Here is a 12,003-nt window from a genome sequence, read left to right as displayed (position 1 = left end):
GAAGTGGGATGGGGGAAGGGGGAACGAAAATCGCAACGTTCCTCTTTTTTTGGGGGTTCTATTGAAGCGATGACAGAGGAGAGGAGTTCGAAAGTTTGACGATAGCGAGAGTAAGAAGAAACCAAGGCTGGAATGGAGGCGCGGACAACTTGTCTGGGTCCCGCTGCGATGACTTTCCAGTTTCCACAGTACGGTACGGAGAACCTAGTGGTGGTCTTCCTTAGGTAGTGTATTAAGTAATTGGGGCTGAGCAAGCACTAAACAACAGTCCTGACGTTGGCGTCTGGGAACCAATGATAAACTTAACGAGGGGTCGACGGGAGGTGCAGCTTTCAACTTTCGAGGGAAGAATCAAAGGAAGTGATGGAACTGAGCCAGTGGATTTGAGCGGGTGTGAGCGGAGCTGGCTTGGTCGGCTTGGTTAGTCTAGATAGTCGATATTCGATTTCGATTTCGATACTTCATGAACTACGGATAGATAGATACTTGATACGTAGTTAGGTAGTCTTGGTCGCTAGGTAGCAGCATTATCCTTACATAGTAGATTTGGTCTGTAGACAATAATGTACTCCGAACAAAACTGTGGCAAAGAAAGAGGAGCGTCCAAAAGCATTAGTCTGGAAAATTCTTCATGATGATGACTTGATTCTATTTCACTTTTCAAATGGGATCATTGCTTCGTCCTCGAGCAAGCTGAGTTCTATTTAAAGTCATTCGAACCTTCGAAGATCGCCTCCCCGAAAGACGGCGGCTATCTACTCATGTCGAACCTCAAATGTACTTACATTAGTACCTATCTCCTGACTACTAACAGCAATAATACTACCTTATGGTACTTATTCCGTGAGTCGCGATAATTGAATCACGCCAGAAGAACCCCTGCGTGTATTCCAGAAGAAAGAGCTAAAAAAGACCATGGAGTTTTCACCGCGTTGATCCCATTCACTGCATATTTATAAACATCAACTATAATCCAACCTCTGGCATGAGAATTCCTGTTATGTATCGCATCTAGACCTGACATGAACTTCCTTACGTATGACTTGACATGACACCGATCTTGCTCAGCAGTGGGGCAGTCGACCGACTCGACTCCATGATCTCTACCCATGCGGTTCGCCCGATCGTTCCGACAGACATCGCCCATCCACGATTGACAAGTGACAGCACTCACTGTCCAGCGCAAATCTAGACATCTGCCAATAGCTGTACCCTCAGTACCTATTCGCACAGATGATTGTGCAGCAGAATCATAGCAATCTCGGTGGAAGAGCCAACACCCCAGAAATGGAAATATGTTGGTTACTCCAATATTGAAATAGAACCCGAATGGCTGATCATGACAATAACCCGATATGATGATATCACAGAATAACGAGAAAGAAATTGAAGCCATCTTGGTGATCCACCCATCAGGTCCCTCCATCGATGGTGGTATGATGATGGTTATCGTACAGTGCATCCCAATCCCTAACTCCAAGAGATTCCTACCATGAAACCAGAGAGCAAGTTCCGTCCCCCATGTAAAATCCAGTGTACCATTGCGGCCTCTTATGCGTTCCCCATCCCGCAGTTCAGTAGTCTTGAACACCGGCGACTTCGTCCCAACAACAGATGTCGTTTGTCTTCTTTATACAGCATGGAGCAGTCTGCTCGCATCTAGTAAGGAGCATAGCCTCGTCCGCGACCGCGACCGCCGCCACGATAGCCTCCACGAGGAGGGAACCCGCCGCGGTGGAAGCCACGGCCGCCACGGAAGCCACCGCGTCCACGGCCCCGGCTGCTCATACCAGGCAGATTGGTACGTTTGGGGACAACCTAATCATGATCGTTAGCCAAACGCGCAAGGGGGATTACATAAAAGACCGTATGTACGGAGGTAGACACTGACCTTCAAGTTCCGGCCACGGAACACACTCTCGTTCAGAACAAGGGCCTGGGCGACCAGACTAGGCTCCGCGAATTCTACATAGGCATATCTGTAGGAAGGAACAGCAGTCAGCAGCCATGTTACATATTTTAGGGGTCAGTATCCAAGAGAGAAGACAGCGAAGCAGATATTCACCATCCTTTCCCTGGAGAGATCGTCACAACGCACCCCTTGGGTTGGCCCGTGAATTTATCCAGAAGGATGGTGACGCGATTGATGGAGCCGCAGCTCTGGAAATGCGCCTGGATTTCCTCGGGGGAAGCGCCGTAGTCGACATTTCCAACAAAAATACTCCGGGCATCGATCTCCTCTTTGTCCTCGCGTAGACTCTCGGACTGTTGATCAAGGGTGGCTTGCATTTCCCGCAACTTTGCTGCTTCGGATTCCATCTCGGCTACCCGTCTCTTCATTGCCGCAATCTCTTCCTACATTTCGGAGCGGCCGAATTAGCTTCTCGGAATGACTTGAAAAGACAAGATGCATCACAAATCTGCGACAATGCCACGGAAACATGAACCACCTGAAAGGTAGTGTAGAAGTGGGATGTCGGCGTCAAGCTCCAGCTCCAGCTCCAGCTCCAGTAGCTCGACTTACCTCATCGTCCCCTCCTTCCTCGTGAGTCTCCAGACGCTCATCCTTGATCTCCTGCTCTTCTGTAGCCATATTGATCGATTTGTAGCGGTGACCTGATTCCTTCGCTTCTGACGACGCGCAAAGGAAAAGTCGATAGCAATGACGATGTTCCGCTTGTCTGGCCTAGTGCCCGCGAGACGAAATTTGGATGAAGACAGTATCCGACCAGAAATAATGAACAAAAAAACTCAGGAGCACAAGAAAAGCCTGGTCCCGTTAAAGAAAGTGTCTTCGCACAACAATAGAAATGTAATAACGGCTGTCAATCAACAGAGCAGTAGACAACGAATGTGATGTCCTCGTTGATCGGCATCTAGGTTAATGCGATGCTGCTCTTTCCGGCTTAGCGGCTTTTGTCATCTGAACATCCTTGAACTTCACGAAGCCATCCTCGCTGATAGAAATCTGTGGACATGTAGTTCGGAGAGAGGCTGATGGAAACTATCTTCATTATGGGATATATGCAGCCATCAGAATCAGTGGTCCCTCCTTATCTAAGTCACGAACATTCTTACATATCTCGTTCAGCAGGAGAGCACCTGGTTTCTATCATATAGCTTCCATTTTTTGGCCTCTGGTCAATTCCAAGAGATCTCTGGGTCAGAAAAGCACAGTGCAGATGTCATATTCTACCAGAGAGTCCATCGCCATCAATGTACCAAGTCTCAAGGAAGTATTGAACATACTTCAGCAATATCACCTGTAGTGAAGCATAGCATGTCTCCAGTGATCCAGGATCATAATATTGGACAGCTCTCTGGACTGTAATGATCCACAGTGGCAAAATCATACTAGCAAATGTAGAGTCATAAAGAGCATATGTCAGTGTGATTGACTGAGGTATTTTCATGCTAGCTTCAGCATGCGAGAATAGATTATGGAGCGCTAGAGAGGTGACAGTGAAGTGGAACAAGGGCGTCGCGATCGGGGATTTCTATGGGATATATACAAGCGCATTAAGAAGAGAAACGTCGACTCATGAGGATGGGATATTGTTCTTGCGGAATGAAACCTTCTCCACCGCAACAGTCTCGACCCCGTTGGCATCCGTCTTCAGCTGGTAAACATACAACACCAATACGTCTCCTTGGATCTGCTCCTCATCAGTAATCGTCGGGTAGGGGCATGGGCCGTGCATGTATCTGCAAGGTCGAGATACTCACATCCATCAAACAGAAGCTGGGTACGGGTTCTTCGCCTTCTGGCCAATAACCCGTGCTCATAGCACCTGTTGCACTTCCAGGATTCACAAAGAACCTGCCTTCCATCTCAAAGGCTTCGAAACGATGTGTGCCTCCCCACAGCAAGATATCTACGTCCATTTGGCGGGCCGCGATGAGCAGGGCATCGGCATCGCCCGGCGGAATGATGGTATGGCCATGAGTAAAGCCAATGCGGAGGCTACCGTGAGTCACCACCTTGGAGAGGGGCAGGTTGGGAGAATCGACATCGAAATCGCCTTTGACCAATTGTAAGTCGGGGGCAACCTGGCGCAGAAACTCAAAGGTTTCCCTATCGGTAAGGTTGCCTAGACATAGGATCTGACCGATCTTCCCCGGTGTTAAGAGCTTCCGGAACTGCAATTGTGTCAACCAAGACAACGATCAGGTAGAGTCAAAGCGACAGTGGGTACCTTGGCTGGGAGATCCTAACCAGTAGCGACTGCAAGTAAGCGCGATGTTCATTTAATCATTGACGGGACGGGCATGGGGCCACTTACCGGAGCTCTATCAGGAATAAACAGGTCACCAATGACCAAGACCAGGCGGGATGTCATCCTGGATTGAAGGGATTGCGAGGTTTCGAAGGGTTCAACGGCCCATTCCAAAGCAAGAGAGAAATGTCGGGGACTCGAGATCGAGAAGACGAGAGAGTGGCTGAAGTTGGATGGATGTTATCGATGATGGTGGTGATAATCTGGATCTGGAGATCTAGACGGGCTACCTAAGTTAAGGTACATACGTATGTAAGCCTAAGGCAGGTACTTTCGCGGGGAAAGCTTATGCCTTGACGCCTGGCGCTGATGCCGCGCGTGGTTTCATTCTTCTGCTTAGGTACATTTACAGATATTCAATGTGCTTATACGAAGGAAATACATGCGCAGATTCTCACCTTGAGAGTGGTCTTTGCATTGAATGTTGAATAGTGCCTAAAATTGAATACAACTCCCATTTGAAGTGCCAATGAAAGCTCACAACTTACCTCTTAAACTGTTGAATATCATCCCAGGTGTCAACGGATCTGAACGCTCCAATCATCAAGACTCTACTCCCATGTTATGAACATAAGTCGAAATAGCTTCATCTAGACTAGACTATCTACTTCGTACCAGGACGGATCACGGAGGTAATCGCAGGACGGAAGGCTCCGCCCGGTCGATGAGTCGAAAGGCCCTATTAATTTTACGGCCGATACGGAGTAGAAGGAGAAAAGGTTTCTTTATGACACTTAAAAATCCTAAGGTGAAAAAAAGAGCACACAATTACCGGATTGGGACCTTATAAGATTCCTATATAATACTTGCGATTCAATCCCTTCAATTGTGCTCATATTCGACCTACCGTACTAGGTAGATATCTATCAGATAATAGACACCTCTCTAATACCTGCCAAGATAGTTCTCCTACCCGGCGATCCCCGAACCCAAAACCCCTTCCAAGGCTGTCGTTGAGCTTGAGCTTGTGAAAGCCCCTCCATAACCAATCTCCTTTACCCCGCGGGCTCTCCCGTTGAGAGCCGAACGACATCGGAACGCTGGCGACCAAGCAGACGACGCAGCGCTTGAGCCTGATCTCCAGACATCTGGATCAGCGTCTCCCGCTGCCTGAGCTTAACACTCCCTTCTCGACCGAGAGAAATTCACTCCTGCCAGACGATCTTGATTATAAGCCTCTTGATCGCACCTCTCTACCCCCTTCCACGTCCCAGAAACAATCCACATCCTCGGCTGCCAGAATGTCGTCCCAAGCCCCTCACTCCACCCTGTTGATTCCAGGACCCATCGAGTTCGATGATGCTGTCCTTCAGTCCATGTCCCACTATGCGTGAGTTACCCGGGAGTGTGCCTCAACTGAAGGGAAACATGATTTCTATCCTGGCTGTCAACCTCTGCTAAAACTTCCTTCTCTCTGCTTCCAGTGAAAGCCATGTCAGCCCCGCCTTCGTCAAGGTCTTTGGAGAGACCCTGACCCTGGTTCGGAAACTCTTCCAGTCCACCAACCCCTCCGCACAGCCCTTCGTCATCTCCGGCAGTGGCACACTCGGCTGGGATGTTGTGGCTTCGAACTTGATCGAGAAGGATGAAAATGCGCTCGTCCTGCACACCGGATACTTTGCCGATTCCTTCGCTGCCTGCTTGGAGACATACGGCGCTCAAGCAACACAGCTCAAGGCACCTATTGGCGACCGTCCGTCCTTTGAGCAGATCGAGCAAGCATTGAAGGAAAAGCCCTACAAGATAATCACCATTACCCACGTTGATACCTCGACCGGCGTGCTGAGCGACATCAAGCGCGTCACGGAGATTGTCCGCCGGGTCAGCCCCGACACCCTGGTGGTTGTTGACGGGGTTTGCAGTGTCGGATGCGAGGATATTGCCTTTGATGAGTGGGACTTGGATGTAGTCCTGACCGCCAGTCAGAAGGCCATCGGCTGCCCTCCCGGTCTCAGTATCTTGATGCTCTCCGGCCGGGCCATCGACCGGTTCAGGTCCCGCAAGACCCCTCCCTCATCGTACTTTGCCTCGATCGCCAACTGGATGCCAATCATGCAAAACTACGAGAACAACAAGCCCTCCTACTTCGCCACACCCCCCACTCAGCTCGTCCACGCTTTGCACACTTCTCTGTCTCAGATCACTGCACGCCCCATGGCCGAGCGCTTTGCTATCCACGCCCAGACCTCGGACCGCGTCAAGGCTGCCGTTGCCGAGCTCGGTCTGCGCCAATTGGCCTCCCAGCCGGAGAGCCAGGCTCACGCCATGACGGCCATCTACCTGCCCGACGGCCTGACTCCTCCAGATGTGCTTCCGGGTCTGTTGAAGCGCGGTGTCATCTTCGCAGCCGGCCTGCACAAGGAGATTGCCACCCGGTACATCCGATTCGGACACATGGGTGTGAGTGTGACAGACCCCGCACGCAACGATATTGACAAGGCCATCGCGGCGCTCAAGGAAGCCCTCACAGAGGCTAAGCAGGCCAAGGGCTTGTGAACTGTATAGAGGAGGGTACATCTGCTCAAATCTCATGGTTTCCTTTTTGTCTCTCTAGCATGAATAAATGTGCATACCATAGATTACACATCAATACATCGAATCAAAGGGAAAGATAATGCAGACACTTTTGGTACATTTAGACTTCAATCAAATTCACCTTGCATTAGTACTCCAGCGCAATGCATCGACCCTGATCACTGTTACCCAGGGCGAATTCTGAAGATGATCGAGGTTACCCAAGGCAGTAAACAGTTCCTTTTCCTTTATGGTAAGTAAGTATCATTCGTACTCTCGAGTATGTACGAGGGCTCCTCAAGTGATCAAGTCCGGTCTTCTTGCGCAGAGCCAGCAACTGAATTCTTCTGCTGCCCGTACTAAAAACGAAAATACCACTATTGGTATTCCTCGTCATCGAGAGTTGAATCGGAACGCTGAACGACATGGACAGTAGCGAAGGAGTGAAACCGCAGACAGGACAAGTAGAAAAAGAGAACGCAGGACAAATCAACCATTACAAGGACGTAATTTAATCATAAGAAAGCAACACAACACAGGCAGGGGGGGTATGAATAATGCTAGGCATTCATCATGGGCATCGATATAAATCGGCTCGCTTTACGGGAAGAATGAGAAACATGAGTAAGAATGCAGTATATCAGTTGCCAGAGTCTTTAAAGTCCTTTATACTTTTCTTTTTGCTCCTTTTGTTCTTGTGTCGTTTTCCTTCATTGCTGTTTCAGCTTATATTTCTCCTTCCCCTCTCCGCAGTGCCAGAAATGCCCGCACATCGGTCACATACTGCAAAGCTTCAAGCATGGGGATGAGATTGAGCAAACCGTTATCTGTCGGATCATTGATCCAGCCCTCAATCGGTATGGCATTATCTAGACCCGGTCAAGTCAGAACATGAACAAACGAAAGACAGACGTTGGATACGGATTGAACCGACGCACCTTCGTGAAAAAGGTAACTCATAGGGCTATTGTCCAGAATCATCACTTTGCTCAGGTCAGGCTCCACAGAACTGAGGTCCTTGATATATGCGCCATTCCGGAACGTGCAATGCTGGCGGTAATATCGTGCCTGGAAGTACTTGCGTTCCTGCTCGAGCCAGTCGATGACAGGGTCCGCATATTCCTGAACGCTGGCGGTGAAAATAACCAGCTTATACCATTTGCATACTTTTCGTAAAAAGTCGTCGCAGTTGGGCCGTTTATGAACGTAGTAGAGGATGGGATGCTGCGGTCCCAATGTAGTCGGTGGTCCACCTGGCGTTAGCGCAGTAGTCATGGGAGTAGCAAGCTTGACTTCGACCATGTGGCCGCTGGACATGCGACCGCCTTTGGCTAACGAGTGAATAAGAGTCTCATCTAGGTCCAGTACCAGGGTCTTTTGAGGGATGCGCGAGTTTCGAGGAGCGGCAGTGTACGAAGGGAGACGAGCTGGAATCAGCGGCCGAGGAGGTACAGGAGAATGAGGATATTTGGTGACTTTATGAACGGAAGGTGACGTTGGTGATTTGAGAGTGTCTGGACTCAGAGCACCTTCTCCTCCAGCCGCACCGGTTTCCGACGTAGTACCAAGATCTGCGCTCTGCGTCCGGCGCTGCCTCTGTCGCTTCAGCGTATCTTCATTATGTAGCTTGATGCGGATGGAGCGGCGAGGGGTACCCTCTTCTCCAGTCGGCTCCAAGGCTGTGGTTTTCGATTTCGAGGCTCGAGCCCGGGTACCCATGAGGCCCTGGATGCTCCGACGATCAACTTCCGACTCGGACGTGCTCGATGCGATCGAATCTCGCGATGCATGACTTCTCAGCTTCCTTGTGGATCCACTACGTCGTCTCGTACCGGTCTGTTTGACATCCTTCTTCGCTGGGCTCGACCTACGGGAAGCGGAACCGCCGGCCATTGACTGCCGCAGCTTTCGTACCGGGGCCATTGGGGAGTAATGTCCGTCATCGTCTCGGAAGCACTGCGCTATAAATACGCCCGGGGCAGCCAGAGTTGATAAGATAAACTTGATCGTTTCCGCAATGGCGTCAAAGAAACGCTCCGCAATCAGTCCCAGGGTGCTCCTCGTAGCAAGTGGCCCATCTCTCTGAATGCTTCGTATCAAAGGAGTTTTCTCAGTCAAGGTATGTTCGGAGTAGTCTATGTCGGCTGGAACTTCGGGCGCATTGGCGTGGCTTTTCTCCAATACATCAGGCGAATGAAGATTGTCGTGACTATAAGATCGAAGCTTGGATCGATCCTCCGGTGGGACCACGGGAGTGATCTCTCCTTGCGAGCGTGACCTCTGTCGGAGACGATTCGAATTGGATGACTGGCCAATGACTCGAGAAGATAGGATATTCAACGAGTTCATCTTCCAACACGGCCCACGGGAGTCGGGGCTGGCGCAGTTATCTACAAAACACCGACGGCGAACTCAGCGACCATTTGATACACTTTCTTTCACCTTATGGCTTCACGACATGGCAACAAGAGGATGACATGAGACACCCAAGGCTAAATACGACTTGTACTCACCTCAATGCGCCAGGCGACGAGCCGTGCTTTGGGACCACTTCGCTTTTCCAATCTCAGCAATGGGGAGTTGGGAATAGTAAGAGGAGAAGCCGAAGCAGTTGATAAAGGGAACTACCTATTGGAGGGTCAACTAGCAGAGTGTGTGTTCAAGGAAAACCGAAATATAGCGGAGAAAGGGTATCAGAAAGGATTAGGGAGAAATGAATAGAGGATTAGGATAAGAGACGGCGATGTAACAGCAGCAGATGACGGCGAGGATGTGGAGTACCTGAGATAGTCGTAGTTCGGAGTTCATAGTAGGAATACCACTTTGGTTGGGCCGAGCGGCAGATCCGAGCGGAAAACTCCCTCGCAATAATAGGCGGATGGTTACCTATCGCATCCCACCTTGTTCCACTCTTGGTGCTATTCAGCTCTTTGTTGAGCTTCTAGGTTTCAGAGGCTCATTACAAGTCTTGTCACTAGTAAGCGCCGTGTCCTTTCTAATATTCCTTTGCTCTTTGCATGCGTTGCTTCGAGTGCCCCTCTAAGAATATCCGTGTGCGGCCCTTGTGACTCAATCTGCTAACGACTTGCCCAGGGAACTATCAAGGCACAGGAAATATTGTCGAGGTACCCATTCTTTGAGCAGTCTTGACTGAGACTCGACCGGATACTCCATACATAAACATGCCATCTACCTCCGCGGCTTTGACGCCTGGTCTGGCGTCTTTTCTCAAGTCTCTCAAGACCACTCCAATCGACACATCCATTGACAACCTGATATCGTGCGTTTCTGGCGTCATACAACCTTTCGCGCAAGGTTCGATCGTTCTAACAGTTATATCAGGCTTCTCAAGCGGAGACAGATCCGTCATTCCAGGTCATGCGCTACCGCGACCGCTTACCTTCTTCTCCGCGTCATCTCAGCTTGCAGGACGACAGATGCAGCTAAGCTGATTGAACGAGTTCAGAGTGTGGGGAGGCGATTGGTGGCCGCTCAGCCAAGGGAGATGGTGGTTGGAAACATCGTCCGACGTGTACTTGGTCTCATTCGCGACGAAGCTGAGGACGATAGAGATGGTGATTTCACTCTCAGTGATGCTGGATCCGAAAGTCAGCCTCAGACGCCTCGGGTCCCAGAAGGTCGGTAAAGCACCGTTCGCCGTTCACTCGTTCACATCGGTTCGGTCTCTAATGCTGATCAATAGACCCGTCCGATCCATTGTCCCTCCGCCATGAGGGCTCTGACCGGTCGTCCTCAAGGCCGCCTTTCGCTTCGCTGGCCACCACCCCAATTTCAATGTTCAATCTGCTCTCACACCCTGAGCCTGAGACATCACTCCCCGGTACTCCCGCATCGGCGTCTCCGTCCGGTAGATTACTGGGACATATTCCGAGCAGGGATATTCGTGCCGAAGTTCTAGACGGAATTGGAGAGATCATCGACGAACTGGGCCAGGTGGACGACCAAATCGCAGCTTATGCTCTCGACCACATCCACTCGAATGAAATAATCCTCACCCATACCTCCTCCACAACCGTGCAGAAGTTCCTTCTCAAGGCCGCCGCAAAGCGCAAGTTTACTGTGATTCACGCTGAATCCTACCCCAACAATCACGAAGCGACGCACACCACCGTTAGCGGTGCCACTTCCCCCGATGAAGAAATTCTCAGCACCGAGTCATTCCAGAAGCCGTTGATCGCCCTGGGTATTACGGTCATTCTAATCCCGGATTCGGCCGTCTTTGCTCTCATGTCCCGAGTCAACAAGGTCATTCTGGGCACGCACTCTGTCCTTGCCAACGGCGGGCTGGTGGCCGCAGCCGGCACCCGGGTCATTGCTCGTGCTGCTAAGGTGCACCAGACTCCCGTTGTTGTCGTCAGCGGTGTATACAAACTCAGCCCGGTGTATCCATTTGACTTTGAGTCTTTGATCGAATATGGAGATGCCAGCAAGGTCATCCCATATGAGGATGGCGATTTGATGGATCAAGTCGATGTGCAGAACCCTCTGTACGACTATGTTCCTCCAGAATTGGTTGATCTTTACATTACCAACCTGTAAGTCACTTCCTTGGATTTGCTACAAGAAGAAGCAGCAGCACAACTGACTTTGACGTTTCCTGCAATAGCGGCGGCCATGCGCCATCATATCTGTACCGGATCGTGTCAGACCACTACCGCAAGGAAGACATCAACTTCTAGGTCCTTATTAAACCTGATAACGGTTCATTGAGAGGGGGAAAATGAAAAGCTCATGGTTTATGGGGTCAAAAAGAGTGAACGATCAATCATCACATGAAAAGTACTTGGAAAATCCGAGGCGTTGGGAATAGATTGAAAGGAAACGGACGATACCCCAGGAACGAATCTATAAAGCTACCTGTAAACCCGAGGGTCTGTAATGGCGTGTCCAGCCCATTTTCTTCATGGAAAATAAGCTACGTAATGTCAGATTGAATTTCGATCATCTGGTACTACATTTGTTTAGATCTACGAGCATGGAGGCGGATCATAATATCGCGGGGAACCAGGGGAAAGGCAGATTTTGTTTGAACATTTGACATTCCGGGCCCTCCCAAAGAAATAAAAAAATCATGGCGCCATGTTTTATGAGTATCTCAATCATAGTAACTGCAATGTATTTGCAGGGTCATCCGTCCTGAACCATAATTTTCCAGACCATAGACCATATGTTCCCAGGCTTCGATGGAATG

The 12,003-nt window shown here is 50.1% G+C and overlaps 4 protein-coding genes across 4 annotated transcripts; 1 reads left to right on the top strand and 3 right to left on the bottom strand.

Annotated features, from left to right (window-relative positions):
- Window positions 1–1,659: 1,659 nt before the first annotated feature.
- CDV56_109528 (polyadenylate-binding protein) lies at window positions 1,660–2,593 on the bottom strand (the record flags this gene model as incomplete). Its single annotated transcript, XM_026763147.1, has 4 exons — window positions 1,660–1,818; window positions 1,892–1,979; window positions 2,099–2,355; window positions 2,525–2,593. The coding sequence occupies 4 exons, from the start codon at window positions 2,591–2,593 to the stop codon at window positions 1,660–1,662; spliced, it is 573 nt and encodes a 190-aa protein (XP_026618171.1).
- Window positions 2,594–3,539: 946 nt separating this feature from the next.
- Window positions 3,540–4,340, bottom strand: CDV56_109521 (vacuolar protein sorting-associated protein 29; the record flags this gene model as incomplete). The annotated part of the gene is made up of 3 exons (XM_026763140.1): window positions 3,540–3,656; window positions 3,727–4,140; window positions 4,284–4,340. 3 exons carry the CDS (start codon window positions 4,338–4,340, stop codon window positions 3,540–3,542), a joined length of 588 nt encoding a protein of 195 aa, XP_026618170.1.
- Window positions 4,341–5,518: 1,178 nt separating this feature from the next.
- On the top strand, window positions 5,519–6,773 carry CDV56_109510 (alanine--glyoxylate transaminase; the record flags this gene model as incomplete). The annotated part of the gene is made up of 2 exons (XM_026763129.1): window positions 5,519–5,607; window positions 5,702–6,773. The coding sequence occupies 2 exons, from the start codon at window positions 5,519–5,521 to the stop codon at window positions 6,771–6,773; spliced, it is 1,161 nt and encodes a 386-aa protein (XP_026618169.1).
- A 744-nt stretch (window positions 6,774–7,517) lies between these two features.
- On the bottom strand, window positions 7,518–9,140 carry nemA (Nem1-Spo7 phosphatase catalytic subunit NEM1; the record flags this gene model as incomplete). The annotated part of the gene is made up of 2 exons (XM_026763118.1): window positions 7,518–7,660; window positions 7,730–9,140. 2 exons carry the CDS (start codon window positions 9,138–9,140, stop codon window positions 7,518–7,520), a joined length of 1,554 nt encoding a protein of 517 aa, XP_026618168.1.
- Window positions 9,141–12,003: the final 2,863 nt, after the last annotated feature.

Source organism: Aspergillus thermomutatus (genome assembly GCF_002237265.1).
Source record: "Aspergillus thermomutatus strain HMR AF 39 chromosome Unknown NODE_12, whole genome shotgun sequence".
In the NCBI taxonomy this organism is placed as follows: Eukaryota; Fungi; Ascomycota; class Eurotiomycetes; order Eurotiales; family Aspergillaceae; genus Aspergillus; species Aspergillus thermomutatus.
The sequence above is the reverse complement of the archived record's forward strand: the minus strand, read 5'-3'. Positions and strand labels throughout refer to the sequence as shown.